Below are 20,407 nucleotides of genomic sequence, written 5' to 3'. Positions count from 1 at the left end.
GATATGGATGCTGTATGGTATCATGTACCCAGAAAAAATTATTACGTTTGATTCATGTTCATGTTAAAGGTTAAATAACTGTTAATAGTTATCCTCCCTATCCGTGTGGAAGTGGTAAGTTTTGGGCTATTTAAGTTGAAAAGAAATAACTTGAAGGCTACCGTTTAGGTCGCTAGCTCTCTAGTTTGCGAGTTAGCATGTGTCTCAAGACCAGGGGTCTCAAACACGTGGCCCGCGGGCCAAATGTGGCCCGCAGGACACTAGTTTGAGGCCCCCCGCCTTATGAATATTAAAAGTTTAATGTTAGTGCGGCCCGCGCAAGTTTGATATGGATGCTGTATGGTATCATGTACCCAGAAAAAATTATTACGTTTGATTCATGTTCCTGTTAAAGGTTAAATAACTGTTAATAGTTATCCTCCCTATCCGTGTGGAAGTGGTAAGTTTTTGGCTATTTAAGTTGAAAGGAAATAACTTGAAGGCTACCGTTTAGGTCGCTAGCTCTCTAGTTTGCGAGTTAGCATGTGTCTCAAGACCCTGCAGTTGCGCAATATGTTGTAAATAAAAAGAGTATAAATGTGACTATAGTCGTGTTTTGTCATGTCTACAGGGCTCTAATAATGCTTTGTTCATTTTAATCTGAAAAAAATCATTTGTCTACCCACCAACTATATGTTCTTTCTTAAGTTTTTATTATTTGCCGTTTTATTATTATTATTATATTTATTTATTTATTACTGATTGATTTATTTTCTTTATCTGATTTGTTTATTTATTTTTCATCTTATTTTACCTTGTTTACACTAAGGCCCTGACCACATGAGAACGTTCCTTAGATTTGTATTTTTTTTTTCGTTAGGTTGAAAAAAGGTCCCTCGCTACATCACCATTCGCATAATTTTTAAAGTGCAATTTACAGGCAAGTTTGCATGTGTTTTGAACAGCTTATGAAGACGCATTGTGTTCTGCATCCTTGTGGTATTTTAGAGTGATCTATAGGTGCCCTGTTGAATGTGTCTGTTATTGTATTTACTACTGCTACCAGTAGAGGGTGTTGTAGACATGTCCAGACGTGTCCATTTTGTCTCAGCTGTCTGTCCGCCTGTAGTTGGCGAAAGAACAGTCCTGATTGGCTAAGGGAGAACCCGGCCATTGTGTTCTGCATTCTGCTGTAGACCATTGTCAGACCGTCATGCAGGACTGCCAGTTTCCTGCTATAGGATTGCGAGCTTCTAGCAATAGTATATGCTGAATGAAGGCAGAAGTTACGTGGCTGTAAATGAATCTTCGGTCGATGTAGGACGATGAGGAGGAATATGTTTTAACAAGGATACAAAAATGCTACAGTCGAATGGTGCAAAGACGAGCCAAGATCTGAGGAGTGAATGCGTGTAATGTCTAGTGTCCAATCTCATATGTTGATCAATAAAATTCAAACAAACTGTGAACTTTGCGTGTGTTTAAAAGAAGAGAAATGTGATAAAATGCTAATGCTAAAGGTGTATGGTGAGAGGATTTACAGTATTAATATAGTTCTACTTGATTGCAGATTTCACTTCTGACTCAAGGTGTCTTCTAAAGAACGCTGAACTCATCACTCAGCAGCTTAACACCCAACAGACTGCTAAGAAATCCAAATATCAATAGAGTTAAAAATAAAAAATATTTTAACTATTAACTTCTTCCAATAGCTGCACGGCGGTCTAGTGGTTAGCACACAGGCCTCACAGCTAGGAGACCCGAGTTCAATCCCACCCTCTGCCATCTCTGTGTGGAGTTTGCGTGGGTTTTCTCCGGTTTCCTCCCACACTCCAAAAACAAGCTAGGTTAATTAGCGACTCCAAATTGTCCATCGGTATGAATGTGAGTGTGAATGGTTGTTTGTCTATATGTGCCCCGTGATTGGCTGGCCACCAGCCCAGGGTGTACCCCACCTCTCGCCTAACGACAGCTGGGATAGGCGCCAGCACCCCCATGACTCTTTTAGTTTTAGCTCTTTGAGTGTTAAGTTGCTGTGTGATGAGTTTAACATTATTTACAAGATGAATGACCTCCTGTGATTTCCAATGGGTTGACAAGCTTGTGAGTTTTTTCGTAGCACATGATTGGCTCCTGTCAAATAAAGAGCTACCAGGCCCCACGGACTTGTGAGCGCCACAATATGCCATTTTATCACATGGACATTTGTATACTACATTACTATACATACTATACTATACATTTATATACTACAGTAAACCTCGGATATATCGGATTCAATTGTTCCCACTGGTTTTGTCTGATATAAGCGAAATCCGTTATATGCGTATACCGGAAAATGTCCGTTTTACACATATATCGGATTTATATCCGGTATATGCGTAAATCGGATTTTATCCGTTATAAAAAGGCACTTCCTTGACTATGTTTCCAATGTACCTGGACGCGCAGGCAATGCTGCAAACGCTGCAAATGACGTCTTATAGTGGCCTGTCACGATTCGGTGAATCGGAGCGCCACGATGCGGCCATCCGATATATGCGAGGGAAATTTAATGGAAATGCATTGGAACGGGACTGGAGATTTTGTCCGAAATAGGCGAAATCCGTTATAAAAAATCCGATATATGCAATGATTTTTTATTGGAAATGCATTACAGAAAAATTGGTTCCTTTTTATCTGTCCGTTGTGAGCGAATTTCCGATATATCCGAGTCCGATATATCCGAGGTTTACTGTATATGTATAAATATCTTTTTTTTTTTTTAAGTAGTGGGTGCAGCTTACATATACATACTTAAATGTACCTTGTTAAGCATGTCCGAAAGAAAGAAATATCTTATACAGATTGTTTCATACAATGGCGCTTATTCCATGTACACAACACTGCGCGGTTGTGACCTTTTTCTTTGCTTTTGTACACTCATGCATACATCAGCATCCATTATCTAACCCACTTCCACTTGGAAAATTTGCTGGGCTCGTGGAAATGTGTGGGCCGGGTGGAGGAGTTGCACGAGCCCTCGTAATTTCAATTTCAAGTTATGCTAAGAGCCTTACATTGGGATTGGGAGAGTGCTCATCTGCTATGATTTTGATGAACGGGAAAAGGGGACGCTCAGTCGATGAAATGTGCAAGGTTGCAGTTCAACGGTGTAATCTTTGTAAATGATGCGCTTGTCTATAAGCGCATTGCTCACCGAGATGAATCCGGGACACTTTCCCCTGATTAGGTGATTAACTGGCTTGTTCTGCACATGTGGGTACATTGTTAATATTGATTAGCGGAATGAGGATGTATTAGGGTGGTTTGTCTTAAAATTGCAGGCTGCTCCGTGTTCTGTGTGGGTGTGTTGAATGTTAAATCTAATCTCGTTGTTAAAAAGGTCACATCACAAAAGAGATACTGTGTTGTTGTTTTTTTTATTGATAGGCGTTCTCAGCATGGTATTGTGTGTAGTCTTTGTTTTCTACAAGCAAACACACAAAAAAGCCATAATAGTTGAAACCGGAGATTCTCAACTGGCGGGTAATGTTCCAAAAGTGTCACACTGACCCATTCTGGGAGGGACACATTCTCACAAGTCACATGAAATTTGTGATATGACATGATTTCTGCATCACGGATCACATTGATGAAGCACAGTCCAATAACAACGTCGCCATCGAGCTTGTTAACTAGCGTGGAAAGCACCATGAATGCCTTAATTATTAAAAAATAATTACAGTAAAGTCTCGTTATATCGATATCGGTTATAACGAATTACTACTTATTACGATACTATTTTCATTTCCCGGCAAATTTCTAGTCTTTTATGATATAATTAGTTCCGTTAGTACGATACCCGGTTATTATGATAATCCGGTTACTACGATGCCCTTTTCATCTCCCGCCAGCCAATTTGGTCTGCTTATATCGATACAAAAGCAGCTTAAATCAATCTTTGCTTAAGGATTTCAATACCAAAAAAGAACACGGCGAACGGCTGCTTCCAGTCAACTTTATTTTTCACACCTGTGAACCAGGAAGTGCGGGAATCGGTGTGTGTGCTGTGCTCTGGTGGTGGAAGTGTGAAAAATAAAGTTGACTGGAAGCAGCCGTTCGCCGAGTTCTTTTTTGGTATTGAAATCCTTAAGCAAAGATTGTTTTAAGCTGCTCGACATTGTTCTATAGTATAGAACAATGTCGAATGCATTATTGCCCACTTTTAATGCAGTTCGGCGCAGGATCGGATATATGGATAGTCCAGTTATATCGGTATTTTTTCCGACTCCCGAGAATATCGATATAACAAGACTTTACTGTATATAAAAAATAAAGATCTTGAGTGCACTGCAACTTTCAATTTTGATTCCGTGGTCAGTTTCTTTTCTTCCAAAAGATATCATGCACAACTGTTTTTTTACCCACATGATTTGATGATTTTTAGGTATTTTTTTGTGAAATTTTGATACCTCATTTTAATAATGTACAATGGAAACTTGGTCAGCATCATTAATTTGTTCCAGCAGGACCGACTCTAACTGAAACGGACGCTAAGCGAATACATTTTTTCTCATACAAGATCATTTACAGTAAATCAATAAGTCCTGAAAGCCTAATATTACCGCACAAAACACGTTTTACAATTACATCACGCTTAGAACGTCACTTGATTTGACTGTTAGCTGAGTGCTAGCAACAGGTTAGCAGTGTAGAGAGTGGCCGACAGCAGCTCACTGCATGTGTTCTCTGCTTTTTAAGTAGGCCGTTGAAGTGCACGGTGAAGGATGCGCTCCATGCTAACCTTAGCTTATCTTTAAAATGGCTTATTTCCAATAATTATGTTGACTATATTGGGTAATATAAAGAGCGATCTAATAATGGTAAAACCCTATTTGCAATATCATAAACAGATTTTTCTATGCTGTAATGAGAAAAATATTGAATCCTGCTTTGCACTTCTCACGATCAGGTCTGGAACCAATTCACTGTGATAAACAAAGGACAACTGTTTACATGCAGTAAACAATTTGAAATGCATCTAAATACATATAAATGATGACTGAATGGGATAAATTAATATTTAAAGTTACTTTTATCTTGATTGACAATGTGACTGAAAGGTGGTGGTTGATCTGGCTGCCTGTCTTTGGGAACAGTCACGTCTCGAATGAAGGTAAATGTTCCTCATTTGCATGCATTTAAAATTGTTTTATGCATGTTCAACTATAAAAATGTGCTTTGTGTTGACATTTTGGGCTTTCGAGAGAATGGACGCACACCGAGGCAAAATTGTGGCCTAAATTTCAGACGTTAACCGGAAGACTACTCGGGGTTCTACTGCATTAATTTTTGCATTTAGTTGCCATGTTCCTTGTTGTTTCTTGCACTTTGCAAGTGTAATATGCGTTTTTATGTTTAAATAGATAGTTTGACTGCAATAAAAGTGGGCTGTGACTTTAAGACCATGGGAAACTGAAAGTCTCAGGGTGAGACCAGTTGAGAACCCCTTGCCTTAATGTACAGTTACGCCACTGTATCATTCAAACCTCAGACATCATTACTAGTAAAGTGAGTATATTTTTAAACTGGAACTCATACAATAATAGGACAAAAGACAAAAGTGATTTTTGTGAAAAATATTGCCAAGTTATATTATCGATCTTGTTGTAAATCTTAATACAGTAAAGTCTCGTTATATCGATATCGGTTATAACGAATTACTGCTTATTACGACACTATTTTCATTTCCCGGCAAATTTCTAGTCTTTTAGGATATAATTAGTTCCGTTAGTACGATACCTGGTTATTATGATAATCCGGTTACTACGATGCCCTTTTCATCTCCCGCCAGCCAATTTGGTCTGCTTATATCGATACAAAAGCAGCTTAAATCAATCTTTGCTTAAGGATTTCAATACCAAAAAAGAACACGGCCAACGGCTACTTTATTTTTTTTTTAACCCGCCCCACATAGCTGGCCAAACACATGCCTGCAACAGAAGAACCAACTGACATAGCATACACACCTATTCCAACAAAGACACAAGCATACAAATACATGTATTTAATTGTGTTGTATTCAGATATCTTTTTATCGCTTGCAATAATCACTGTTTTTCATATGTACATGCTGGCGTTCGTGGCATGTGTTTGGCCAGCTATGTGGGGCGGGTTGAGCATGACCTGTGAACCAGGAAGTGCGGGAATCGGTGTGTGTGCTGTGCTCTGGTGGTGGAAGTGTGAAAAATAAAGTTGACTGGAAGCAGCCGTTCGCCGTGTTCTTTTTTGGTATTGAAATCCTTAAGCAAAGATTGATTTAAGCTGCTCGACATTGTTCTATACTATAGAACAATGTCGAGTGCATTATTGCCCACTTTTAATGCAGTTCGGCGCAGGATCGGATATATCGACAGTCCGGTTATATCGATATTTTTTCCGACTCCCGACAATATCGATATAACGAGACTTTACTGTAGTTTGTATTGCACGTACTGTATTTATTAAGGCTATGGATAGTTTTCGGACATGGATTATTATCTCTTGTCTCTTCTAGTGTCATTTCCTAAAATCAAATTCAACATATGCATAAACGTCATGTTTTTTAAGACAATCTCAGTGACCACAATACAAAAAGCAAAGGCACACAGAAATGCTGAGGAAATGACCAAGCTAACGCCAACCTGGCTCCCATGTGTCATTTTGCCTTCTTCTGTTTTTTTAATAGTGTTTTTAACGCTGCTATTTAGACACACTTAAAAGCAATGTTTCATATCCTCCCACCTACGAGACGTGACTGCTAATAAAGCTACATGAGGTTTCATTTTTCCAATCGGAAATAAAGAAAATAAAAATAATCCATCCCGAGCGTCAGCGCACCTTAAAGGGGTCCTATTCTGCTCAGTCATGGTGTTCTGACATAAGTCACCTTTAATATAACACTATGCAGTCAGGGCCAGCATAGCCCTCTCTGCTGGCCTAACCACTACCTGAAAAACTGACCTATGTTTCAAACTTTAACTGTAGTATGTGTTCCATTAAATTATTTTAATTTATTCCCAATAGTCTTTTCTATATTTATTTTGTAGCGTGTTTCTTGGCCTGCAGTGCTTCCAGTCGCGTATATTTTGTTTTTTTTTTGTCCAATCAGATTTGAGCTTCTTGGTGTTGCCATATCAGTGTAATCTGTAATCTGTCTTCAGAATCAAATTCCTGGCAAGGTCGCTGTCACCGAACGCTACAATAGGGCCCCTTTAAGTAACTACAAAAGTTATGAAGGTTTTCATTTTCTTAACTCTCACTCTCTCAAAACTGAGATTAATATTTTGTAAGACATAGTGACCGGTGAGTGTCGACAGTAAATAACAGGGGTGTCCAAACTTTTCGGTACTGAAAATCGAAATCGCAGTAATCAAAGGATACTGGAGCCACTTTGATATTTGACATTTGGTAAACCAAACCATGTAGATATGCTAGCCAGGGAACCTCTTCGTCTACTTTTAGTCATCATAGGGCAGCAGGGACTTTCTTAATACGTTTTTTAAACACTTGAAATGACACACCTATAGTCACCTTTACACTCGTATAATCCATTGTTTACACAAAATTGTACAACCATTAACGCTACAGGGACTCTACCAGCTAGCAAGCTAGTGAACTAACCAGTTAGCCTCATATTTATTTCTTCTGAACTTAAGAAAGTTGTCCAAATGGAGTAGAGAAGGATAAAGTAAAAAGGCACAAATGTACCACTTCCACACAGAATGGGAGGATTTCCTTTTTCCACTACATCGAGTGAAGGTAGGGTAATGTCATGAGGATGGATGTCTCATCCAAGTAACATTAACCAAAATATTATATATCACTTGCATTTCAATATGTTTTGACGACTAAAATACCATAATCTCATAATTTCCAAAAATACGCAATATAGCGAGGGAACGATAATAAAACTGCAATATTATGAGGGACGACTGTACATTTATTTATGGGATTTATTGAATAATTGGATACTTGGATGGGGCGGCACGGCGGTCTAGTGGTTAGCGCGCAGACCTCACAGCTAGGAGACCAGGGTTCAATTCCCACCCTTGGCCATCTCTGTGTGGAGTTTGCATGTTTGCATGGGTACTCCGGTTTCCTCCCACATTCCAAAAACATGCTAGGTTAATTAGTGACTCCAAATTGTCCATAGGTATGAATGTGAGTGTGAATGGTTGTTTGTCTATATGTGCCCTGTGATTGGCTGGCCACCAGTCCAGGGTGTACCCCGCCTCTCGCCCGAAGACAGCTGGGATAGGCTCCAGCGCGACCCTCGTGAGGAAAAAGTGGTAGAAAATGAATGAATGAATGGATACTTGGATTTTAGTATAAGTAGTTTTTCCCGTTATTAGTGTTTTCCGAAATATATTAACAATTTTCTACCTTTTTATCTATTTACGAATATGTTTGTTTGGTCCCCCATCTCTCCGTGAGGCAAGGCAACCCAACAATATTTTGAAATCTCCCCCAGACCGCATTTTGGACACCCCTGCTATATGCGGTCAAAAAAAGCTACCTTCCACTCAACATGGTGTCTTATGTTCGCCCTCAGTCATCAGACCCAAGCATGGACGCCGCCCACCCAGTCCATGAGCCGCCCCCGATACCATGCACGGGTGATTGGCTGGATGAAAAGCAGCAGTCGGAACCTTCGCAGCAGCCCGCAGAAAACCGCCGCCGCCACGACCACAAGCGGCGACATCATCACAAAGCCGAGAATGATGAGGGCTGAGCTGCTGTTGTCGTCTAGGTAACGGCAGACAGTTGACGAGCCGTTCAGAATCTGTAAGGACACACAGGAGAGGGGGTGTCATAAGAGTCCGCGTGGGGGGCCTTGGAGGAGGTGTGGGTAGTGGGCGCCGCGTGTGTCTGATCGGGAGAGACATCGTCACGAGTGTAGTGAGGTGTGACAGCAGCCGACAAAAAGTGTCGCAGAGTTGTCTGCGACTCTCTTTGCTGTCAATCACACCACACACCAGGCTTACACACAAAGAAAAGTTCTTCAATCTAAGGCAGGGGTCTCAAACATGCGGCCCACGGGCCAAATGTGGCCCGCAGGACACTAGTTTGAGGCCCCCGCCTTGATATGAAAGTTTAATGTTAGTTTGATATGGATGCTGTATGGTATCATGTACCCAGAAAAAATTATTACGTTTGATTAATGTTCATGTTAAAGGTTAAATAACTGTTAATAGTTATCCTCCCTATCCATGTGGAAGTGGTAAGTTTTTGGCTAATTAAGTTTAAAGGAAATAACTTGAAGGCTACCGTTTAGGTCGCTAGCTCTCTAGTTTGCGAGTTAGCATGTGTCTCAAGACCAGGGGTCTCAAACACGCGGCCCGTGGGCCAAATGTGGCCCGCAGGACACTAGTCTGAGGCCCCCGCCTCGATATGAAAGTTTAATGTTAGTGCGGCCCGCGCAAGTTTGATATGGATGCTGTATGGTATCATGTACCCAGAAAAAATTATTACGTTTGATTCATGTTCATGTTAAAGGTTAAATAACTGTTAATAGTTATCCTCCCTATCCGTGTGGAAGTGGTAAGTTTTGGGCTATTTAAGTTGAAAGGAAATAACTTGAAGGCTACCGTTTAGGTCGCTAGCTCTCTAGTTTGCGAGTTAGCATGTGTCTCAAGACCAGGGGTCTCAAACACGCGGCCCGCGGGCCAAATGTGGCCCGCAGGACACTAGTCTGAGGCCCCCGCCTCGATATGAAAGTTTAATGTTAGTGCGGCCCGCGCAAGTTTGATATGGATGCTGTATGGTATCATGTACCCAGAAAAAATTATTACGTTTGATTCATGTTCATGTTAAAGGTTAAATAACTGTTAATAGTTATCCTCCCTATCCGTGTGGAAGTGGTAAGTTTTGGGCTATTTAAGTTGAAAGGAAATAACTTGAAGGCTACCGTTTAGGTCGCTAGCTCTCTAGTTTGCGAGTTAGCATGTGTCTCAAGACCAGGGGTCTCAAACACGCGGCCTGATGCGGCCCAGCCTCGCCCAGACCCTAGCTCCAGTGGCCCCCAGGTAAATTGAGTTTGAGACCCCTGATCTAAGGTTATTCTCGCAGTGGTTCCGAGTGGCTCGTTTTCCATGGCCTCCACAAATGTGGACATGTGCATATAGACGTGTGTCAAATTATGCTGCATTTTTCCTGCTCCAGTAGCTCACAGTCGAATCCCGAGTGTCAAAGTGGCTGCAAGCTGTGTCGAAGGACGCAGGAAGTCCCACCGCAATTAAAGCCATCACAGCTCACTCGCTTACCAGCGCACTTCCAAGCAGTTTCGATTTTGTTTGACATTTGCAAAAGACAGGAATGTGGCAGGAATCCATGAATTTACCAAAGCGTTTGTCCTCATTTGGGTCACCGTGCGACTTAAATGTTTCATCATAATCAATAATTTTCTCTAAAGGCTGGAAATGTTTCATACATGGTCAACCGCACCCTATTTGGCATCTCTCTTAAAGGAGAACTGCACTTTCATGTTTCACAATCCTTGTGTGAAACATAAACACATTAATTTCCATTTCCTGTGTATTCTAGCGCGAATAAATATGAGCTAGCTAACAACAGACGCCATGGGAAATACCTATTTTGTCGCTAAAGCCCTCATAAAAAAATCTCACCAAGCTACAGCGATGTTATTATTGTAGCAGCTATCATGAGAAATTATTTTTATCTAGTGGACTACCACGACGTTTCGCTAACCGCTAGTCTCAGTGTCGTTCATCATTAATGATCAACATACAGCAAGATGCAACTATTACATGTTATCATCAGTGTACGTGTTAATGCATGATCACAGTATGTATATCAAATTGGGGTGTCCCAATGACAGCACTATTAGCTAGCTCATATTAACTTCTATTCTCGTGTTATAATGCACAGAAAAGGGAAATAAATATGTGTACATGTTTCACATAAGAATATCGATAATGATGGGCAAAATTAGACTGTTCCTTTGTGATGTCACAGAGGGGCTGGGTGGCCCGTGAGTGGAATAAATTAAACAGACCGTTTTGGCAGGAAGCTTAAATCAAAGGAAATACAGTTGGAATAAGTGCAGATTCTGCTAAATCTAAAGAAATTATATGTGGGTTATTGTGTGTAGTTGCTCTATAGGACACCACAACTCAATACAAAGGGTCAAAAAAATTAGCATAACAGGTCCCCCTTTAAGATTGAGAAGATTAGTCTTACAAGACAACCTGAACAGTGCAGTTGCGATCGATTGAATGCCCTAAGAATACAATGATATGGATGAAGGAGAATATTCATAAGCATAGAGAAGATTAGGCTGTCACTGCTTGGACATTTCAGAAAATTCACGGAACCATGGGGTCCTTTTCTTAGATTTGGTAACGGTAATGGTTTTATTTCATTTGAACATGCATCAGATTCCAATTGAGTGCATCCCATAATCAGTTCCCAGTTCCACATGTCCAAAAAGAGTAGGAAGAAGCAAAGCTTATTAAATCCTACCCCTCCATCTGGTACTTTTACAATCAGTAACTGTTACATTTGTTCACTTCCTGCTTTCCATAATACAGTTTAAGGTTTTTTTGTTTTAATTTTAATTTTAATTTTAATTTTAATTTTAATTTTAATTTTAATTTTTTAATTTTAAATAAAGTCACAAGAAAATGTTGATGTAAAAAAAAGTTAAATAAAAGTGTTTTGTCACCGACAAACACACAACTAAAGACTCAATATATTTAGCATTATCATATGCTATACAGTTTAAGTTTTTTTAATGTAAATTATTTTTATTTTTATTTTTATTTTTATTTTTATTTTTATTTTTATTTTTATTTTTATTTTTATTTTTATTTTTATTTTTAAAGTCACAAGAAAATGTTGATGTAAAAAAAGTTAAATAAAAGTGTTTTGTCACCGACAAACACACAACTAAAGACTCAATATATTTAGCATTATCATATCTATACAGTTTAAGTTTTTTTAAATTTAAATTTAAATTTAAATTTAAATTTAAATTTAAATTTAAATTTAAATTTAAATTTAAATTTAAATTTTAATTTAAATTTTAATTTAAATTTTAATTTAAATTTTAATTTAAATTTTAATTTAAATTTTAATTTATAATAAAGTCACAAGAAAATGTTGATGTAAAAAAAAAAAGAGTTAAATAAAAGTGTTTTGTCTCTGACAAACACACAACTAAAGACTCAATATATTTAGAATTATCATATGCTTGGCATATTTTTACCTAAAGTTGATTGGTTTTAGCATAGGGGTGTCCCACGCATGGCCCTAGGACCTTTTAGCGGATCACTGCAAACTGACTCGGGCCATTTAATTTTAATTTTAATTTTAATTTTAATTTTAATTTTAATTTTAATTTTAATTTTAATTTTAATTTTAATTTTAATTTTAATTTGTTTTATCTTTTATTCATATATTTTATTTATAATGCCATAATGTGTACCATAGTAAGTGTCAATATAGTGATATATATAGCACATCATGACTGGTTCAAGACTCTTCATCCTTGTATTTAGCAAACATCAACTGCTTGTATTGTTTCTTGAATTGGCTCATCGTTGTGCATTGTTTGATTTCCTTACTCAATCCATTCCATAGTTTGATTCCACATACTGAAATGCTATGGCTAGCATAACGTAGCCCGAGCATAGAAGTGTTTCAAATTTAGCCCTTCCCTGAGATTTGTTAATGACACCGACCTCCCACTCACACAAAACTCAATGAATAAATGTTACAAAAAAAATAAAGTCTGTTTTTTGTCCTAAATATTAAATCCCTTTGAATTGGCGATGGACTTGGACTTGTTGCTGATGCCCTCCTACACTGTGACCTGTCTCCTCATATCTCTTCCACATTCCTGACATTCTATCAATGTGCCATCCTGGAGGAGATGCACTACTTTAGCAACTTGTGCAGGCTGCAGACAGCACCTCAGGCTAGCATTAGTGACGAGTGTGCAGAAAAAAAAACTACAAAATGATTCAGGAGTCCTACAAATCCTTTCTAAATTACTGCTCTTTTCCATGTGTTGTCTTTTGCCGCATCTTTTTTATCGTTCTGTTGCTGCATCTTGATATTGCAGATCTTTCCGAGTGCGTCGTAGTGCCTTGCTTGTGTTTATTACCCACTGAGCCGTCCATACCGCCGCTCAACAGTGCAATATGTTGTCTCGATCGAGAACGCAGCTGTACATCTTCACAGGAGGATGTGCTGTCACAAGACTCCGGTTGAAGCGAATCGAAGGTCCCTGAGGTCTACATTGTAGGCTGTAATCCAGACTGCACAATGTCAAACATGTAGATCATTCATTGACTGACTCGTATTGAATTATGGAAACACAGCGTCATTCCATCATGAACACATGCCAGCTGCATGTCGTTGTTGTTGTAATGGTGAATTAAATGTCTCCTTGGCATCCTTTCCTCGGGGTTCAAGATGGTTGTTGTTGTTATGACTGAAAAGTCCAATCTGAGAATGATAGTCGCTGGAGCAATTGATGCAAATGACTGTTGAGGCTGTTACTTTGACGTGCTTTTCCATGTTGTCGCTTCTCCTTCTGGGATTCGAGACGTTCTTCAGTTTCATTAATGTCACAGGACACTAGATGGCGCCGCTCTTCCTGGGGTCGAGCCATTCATACAGTCGTGCGCAAAGTTTTCGGCACCTCTGACAATTTTTGTAATTTTCAAGAATAAACCAATAGTTATTTGGATCAACTATTTCATTTATGAAATATGAAATATCCATCAAAACAAAAGAGATTTCAGCTACCAGTTTCTACTATGAGGGACATAATGTGGAAATGAAAGACCACCAAAAAAAAAAAAAAAAACAGTAATTTATTACTTGCTAATTTATTACTTGCTAAATGTCACTTTCACACGTGCCGAGTCTCCCAGCGGATGTTTGGGCTCCAAAACCTCTGGCACCCGTGCCAGCACCGTTACATGGCCATCAGTTCCACACAGTGGGTACCCTTCATGAAGCCATCTCCATCGCCACCAGTTGAGAATCCCTGATTTATACTATATGCAGTATTGTACTTACAGAAGTTGCATTTACACCAGGGGTCTCAAACATGCGGCCCGCGGGCCAAATGTGGCCCGCAGGACGCTAGTTTAGGCCCCCACCTTGATATGAAAGTTGAATTTGGATGCTGTATGGTCGCTAGCTCTCTAGTTTGCGAGTTAGCATGTGTCTCAAGACCAGGGGTCTCAAACACGCGGCCCGCGGGCCAAATGTGGCCCGCAGGACACTAGTTTGAGGCCCCCGCCTCGATATGAAAGTTTAATGTTAGTGCGGCCTGCGCAAGTTTGATATGGATGCTGTATGGTATCATGTACCCAGAAAAAATTATTACGTTTGATTCATGTTCATGTTAAAGGTTAAATAACTGTTAATAGTTATCCTCCCTATCCGTGTGGAAGTGGTAAGTTTAAAGGAAACTCTCTTTGCTGTCAATCACACCACACACCAGGGTTACACACAAAGAAAAGTTCTTCGCTCTAAATCAGGGGTCTCAAACATGTGGCCCGCGGGCCAAATGTGGCCCACAGGACACTAGTTTGAGGCCCCCGCCTTGATGTGAAAGTTTAATGTTAGTGCGGCCCGCACAAGTTTGATATGGATGCTGTATGGTATCATGTACCCAGAAAAAATTATTACGTTTGATTCATGTTCATGTTAAAGATTAAATAACTGTTAATAGTTATCCTCCCTATCCGTGTGGAAGTGGTAAGTTTTTGGCTATTTAAGTTGAAAGGAAATAACTTGAAGGCTACCGTTTAGGTCGCTAGCTCTCTAGTTTGCGAGTTAGCATGTGTCTCAAGACCCTGCAGTTGCGCAATATGTTGTAAATAAAAAGAGTATAATTTTGTGACTATAGTCGTGTTTTGTCATGTCTACAGGGCTCTAATAATGCTTTGTTCATTTTAATCTGAAAAAAATCATTTGTCTACCCACCAACTATATGTGCTTTCTTAAGTTTTTATTATTTGCCGTTTTATTATTATATTTATTTATTACTGATTGATTGATTTTCTTTATTCTTGATTTGTTTGTTTATTTTTCATCTTATTTTGTGTAGAAAAATAAAAATTAAGATATTTGAGAACAGTGGAATGTTTTATCAGAGCTTTTCTTGTAGAAAATTGGAACCAAAGCACTGAAAAAGTTTGTGTATTTTTCTGTTTTTAATAAATGGGTTTTTGTTTTTTTTTGGAAAACCTGATGCGGCCCAGTCTCACCCAGACCCTAGCTCCAGTGGCCCCCAGGTAAATTGAGTTTGAGACCCCTGATTTATACAATCTTAGACATCTGGTCAAAGCATCTTCCTGCTGAAAAATGTTGAGTAAATTAACCTGTAAAGCAACCTCTGCTGGACTCTTTCTTTCACCTGCAGATAGCGCCATCAAACTCCTTTTTATTCAAGTTACCGTAAAAAAAACTATTATGAGCTCGCCGTGGTGTTGTGCTTAGTGCTCCCGGGTTCGAATCTCCACTAGGAAGCATCATAGGTATTCGTCAGGAAGGGCATCCGGATCAAAAAAGATTTGCTGTGGCAACTTCGCAATCATAATAAAAAAGCCGAAACAAACAAACAAACACTAAAAAAAAATTTCAATTACAATTTAAAGCAGAGAAAATAAATCTGTCAATATACAGGAGAGCAAATTAAAAATGAGGTTCGCAGGGGTGCTGGAGCCTATCCCAGCTATCTTCGGGCGAGAAGCGGGGTAAACCCTGGACTGGTGGCCAGCCAATCACAGGGCACATATAGACAAACAACCATTCACACTCACATTCATACCTATGGACAATTTGGAGTGGCTGATTAACCTAGCATGTTTTTGGAATGTGGGAGGAAACCGGAGTACCCGGAGAAAACCCACGCATGCACGGTGAGAACATGCAAACTCCACACAGAGATGGCAGAGGGTGGGATTGAACTCGGGTCTCCTAGCTGTGAGACCTGTGTGCTAACCACTAAAATGTTTTTTTTATTTTTAATTCTATTGATTTTTGGATATTTCTTAGCAGTCTGTTGAGTGTTAAGCTGCTGAGTGATGAGTTCAGAGTTCTTTAGAAGGCACCTTGAGTCAGACTATTATTGAGTAATGACACAATTCATATCTATGGACAATTTGGAGTCGCCAATTAACCTAGCATGTTTTTGGAATGTGGGAGGAAACCGGAGTACCCGGAGAAAACCCACACATGCACGGGGAGAACATGCAAACTCCACACAGAGATGGCCGAGGGTGGGATTGAACTCGGGTCTCCTAGCTGTGAGACCTGTGTGCTAACCACTAAAATGTTTTTTTTATTTTTAATTCTATTGATTTTTGGATATTTCTTAGCAGTCTGTTGAGTGTTAAGCTGCTGAGTGATGAGTTTAGAGTTCTTTAGAAGGCACCTTGAATCAGACTATTATTGAGTCATGACACAATTCATATCTATGGACAATTTGGAGTCGCCAATTAACCTAGCATGTTTTTGGAATGTGGGAGGAAACCGGAGTACCCGGAAAAAACCCACGCATGCACGGGGAGAACATGCAAACTCCACACAGAGATGGCCGAGGGTGGAAAAATAAAATATATATAATAAAAATATTTAATAAAGGACTTTAAAGTATGAAGTGTGCCCAGAAGTGCTCATCACTCACCCTGGAATGACAAAGGAATCCAGCATAGAGTGGAAGCACGGCCGGCAGCAGCACCACGGAGAAAACCACAACCAGGAGCAGAGCGCCGGCGAGGACCACCAACACGTCCCAAAGGACCAGAGCCGCCCCGCATGCCAGGCAGCCGCACCTTCCTCTCTGGCTGCCCCAGGCAGAACCTCCACTGTGAGCCACGGGAGGGGGCAGCATCTTGACTCGCTCGCCCATCCACAACTCTTCCTCCTTGTCCTCCTCACCTGAGCCTCCATCATCCAGGTCCACGTCCATGCCACACATCCTGAGTGGCACAAGTGAAAAAAAAAACACACAGTCAACAGTTTTTAAATGAAAATGGACAATCAGTTGATCAGAAAGTCATTAGATTAGAAATAATGACACCCCCCATCTTATTTTTTCCACTAAAGCCTTTTTAAAAGAATGTCGCTACTGTACATATATCTTATGTTAGCAACAACAATGTTAGCTAACACAGTAACTAAATAGTCCACGTAGTCTTGACCTACCTGAAAGTCTACCGGAAATCCACTCTATCCTCTCAGAAGTCTTCGCCGTGTCGCAAGCTCGCTGGCACATCGTAAAGAAACATAAAATATAACACAAAATAAGATTTATGTTAGCAGTTTTTTAAACGATAACAAAAGAAAGATGGGGGGGGGAATCACCTGCTAGTTGATTAGAGACGCCGCGCTGCGCGAGAGGGAAGAGAGCGCGAGAGAGAGGAGAGGCGCGTGCCAGCCCAAGCCCGCGTTCACGAGACGTCACGTGATCACATCCACGACTGTCACTTTTGACGACACGCTGGCTAATTATTGATTATTTTAACTTTCTAAATTTAACTGCTCATTAATAAGAAAGGTTATAATGTTTTACTGTTGAAAATTGTGGGCCTTTATTTTTTTTATCTACCTTCCATTCAATTGAAAAAAACTTTATTTGTTTTCTTAAGTGTTTAAAGTGTGACCATAGAGGCCATTTGTGAACTGCAGGTGGTCTTTAATTGTCCTTTTTATTATTAAACATACTTCAAGGATTAGGGCCACTGAAAAGACTAACCAATCATGGTAATGGCAATGGTTTTATTTCATTTGAACATGCATCAGATTACAATTGAATGCATCCCATAATCAGTTCCCAGTTCCACATGTCCAAAAGGAGTAGGAAGAAGCAAAGCTTATTAAATCCTACCCCTCCATCTGGTACTTTTATAATCAGTAACTGTTACATTTGTTCACTTCCTGCTTTCCATAATACAGTTTAAGTTTAAGTTTTTTAATTTTAATTTTAATTTTAATTTTAATTTTAATTTTAATTTTAATTTTAATTTTAATTTTAATTTTAATTTTAATTTTAATTTTAACTCCACACAGAGATGGCCGAGGGTGGAATTGATTTTAATTTTAATTTTAATTTTAATTTTAATTTTAATTTTAATTTTAATTTTAATTTTAATTTTAATTTTAATTTTAATTTTAATTTTAATTTTAATTTTAATTTTAATTTTAATTTTAATTTTAATTTTAATTTTAATTTTAATTTTAATTTTAACTCCACACAGAGATGGCCGAGGGTGGAATTGAATTGAATTTTTTTTAAATTTTTTAAATTTTAATTTTAATTTTAATTTTAATTTTAATTTTAATTTTAATTTTAATTTTAATTTTAATTTTAATTTTAATTTTAATTTTAATTTTAATTTTAATTTTAATTTTAAATAAAGTCATGAGAAAATGTTGATGTAAAAAAAAAGTTACGTAAATAAAAGTGTTTTGTCACCGACAAACACACAACTAAAGACTCAATACATTTAGCATTATCATATGCTTGGCATATTTTTACTTAAAATTGATTGGTTTTAGCATAGGGGTGTCCCACGCACGGCTCTAGGACCTTTTAGCGGATCACCGCAAACTGACTCGGGCCATTGAAAAAAGAACTAATAAAGTTACAAGAAAAGTAGACATGAAATATGCTTTTTTTTTTTAAAGTAACTATAATTATCAGTTTTGTCACCTTTTGTTACCTGTCACACCTGATCGAAATTTTAGTTGAAAAGTGCAAGAAAATGTTGATGTAAAAAAAAAAGTTAAATAAAAGTGTTTTGTCACCGACAAACACACAACTAAAGACTCAATATATTTAGCATTATTATATGCTATACAGTTTAAGTTATTTTAATTTTAATTTTAATTTTAATTTTAATTTTAATTTTAATTTTAATTTTAATTTTAATTTTAATTTTAATTTTAATTTTAATTTTAATTTTAATTTTAATTTTAATTTTAATTTTTTAATTTCATTTGAACATGCATCAGATTACAATTGAGTGCATCCCATAATCAGTTCACAGTTCCACATGTCCAAAAGGAGTAGGAAGAAGCAAAGCTTATTAAATCCTACCCCTCCATCTGGTACTTTTACAATCACTAACTGTTACATTTGTTCACTTCCTGCTTTCCATAATACAGTTTAAGGTTTTTTTGTTTTAATTTTAATTTTAATTTTAATTTTAATTTTAATTTTAATTTTAATTTTAATTTTAATTTTAATTTTAATTTTAATTTTAATTTTAATTTTAATTTTAATTTTAATTATTTTTATTTATAATAAAGTCACAAGAAAATGTTGATGTAAAAAAAGTGAAATAAAAGTTTTTTGTCACCGACAAACACACTGGGTTGGTTTTAACACATTTTTTGTTGTGTTTTTCCTCTTTTCCTCCGATTCTCCCAGAATGAACATGAGCGCCATGCATTCATCTGCTTTGCATGTCATCTCTTAGCAAATGACAGAACGGAGGATGAAGAAAGTGCTTTAAAACAACAGCAATCACTGTAATGGTCGCTTGTTTCCACCTGGGTCCCGCTTCTTATCTTCCCAAATGGAACGACCTCTGCCATGCAGGGTCGCAGTTCATCAATAACAGCATGCCGTAGCGTCAGATGGCGAGATAGCATGCCGAGAAAATCCCAAACATGTGCGATAAGTCTCAATTGCGGGGATTACGGTTGCCATGACGCCACCGACAAGGGAAAGAGCACCGGCAAAGGAAGGCGAGGCGTGGATTTATTTAATAATCCCGTGTGATGTGAGCAACATTGTCTGACTTGGACAAAGCTCTGTTGCGTGTCTGTGAGATAAGGGGAATGTGATTGATTTGTTTTGCGGCACAGATGGAATTAGACGGAACAGAAAGGTACGAGATAGGATGCGAGGACGAGACCAGATAAGACGGGGAAAGGGATGATGGCTAACGATGATTGATAGCGACTAATTGATGTAACTCTTGGCTTGGGGTACCTGCTTAGTACAGTTCATGTATGTACATAATTGTATTGCTCGTGTTGCATTAAACAGCCTGTTCTGTGGTTATCATCACACTTCTGGCATCCACAAATCGACTGCAGTGCATCTGCTTTCAAAATAAAAGTGGCTAAATATAATTTATTTTGACAACATGAACTGAAAATCAATTGTTAACTGTGCTGGTAAGATATTCAAGATATTTAAAGATATTATTTTACATCAAAACCACATCTGTTTATAGTATAAAAGGGGTGGGCAAACTACGGCCCGGGGGCCACATCCGGCCCGCCAAGTGTTTGAATACGGCCCGCTCAATCTTTCCAAAGTATTTCATTTAAACATGGCCTGAGCCAACCTTTTGATGGTTTTATCAATTTCGTTTTTTGACATGGTCTGTTGTTTACAAAGGGACAC

The 20,407-nt window shown here is 38.4% G+C and overlaps 1 protein-coding gene across 2 annotated transcripts; it reads right to left on the bottom strand.

The window, feature by feature from the left end:
• Positions 1-8,556: 8,556 nt before the first annotated feature.
• On the bottom strand, positions 8,557-17,393 carry tmem88bl (transmembrane protein 88b-like). Of its 2 annotated transcripts, none has more exons than XM_078798537.1 (4): positions 17,353-17,393; positions 17,194-17,254; positions 16,673-16,967; positions 8,557-8,785 (listed from the first exon to the last, which is right to left on the bottom strand). In XM_078798537.1, the coding sequence occupies exons 3-4, from the start codon at positions 16,964-16,966 to the stop codon at positions 8,558-8,560; spliced, it is 522 nt and encodes a 173-aa protein (XP_078654663.1). In that variant the 5' UTR covers position 16,967; positions 17,194-17,254; positions 17,353-17,393; the 3' UTR covers position 8,557. The 2 variants fall into 2 exon arrangements, with proteins under 2 accessions (XP_078654663.1, XP_078654662.1); XM_078798536.1 differs by having other exon boundaries at positions 17,194-17,261; positions 17,354-17,369.
• Positions 17,394-20,407: the final 3,014 nt, after the last annotated feature.

This window comes from Doryrhamphus excisus, linkage group LG18 (genome assembly GCF_037039965.1).
Source record: "Doryrhamphus excisus strain RoL-2023G ecotype Guam linkage group LG18, RoL_Dexc_Guam_v1.1, whole genome shotgun sequence".
Classification (NCBI taxonomy): domain Eukaryota; kingdom Metazoa; phylum Chordata; class Actinopteri; order Syngnathiformes; family Syngnathidae; genus Doryrhamphus; species Doryrhamphus excisus.
The sequence above is the reverse complement of the archived record's forward strand: the minus strand, read 5'-3'. Positions and strand labels throughout refer to the sequence as shown.

Bases quoted from the DNA above. Each gene is read 5' to 3' on its own strand.
- tmem88bl (XM_078798537.1), bottom strand. From the start codon at position 16,966: ATGTGTGGCATGGACGTGGACCTGGATGATGGAGGCTCAGGTGAGGAG. The intron at 8,786-16,672 runs GTGAGTGATGAG...GTGTCCTTACAG, and splicing joins GATTCCTTTGTCATTCCAGG to ATTCTGAACGGCTCGTCAAC.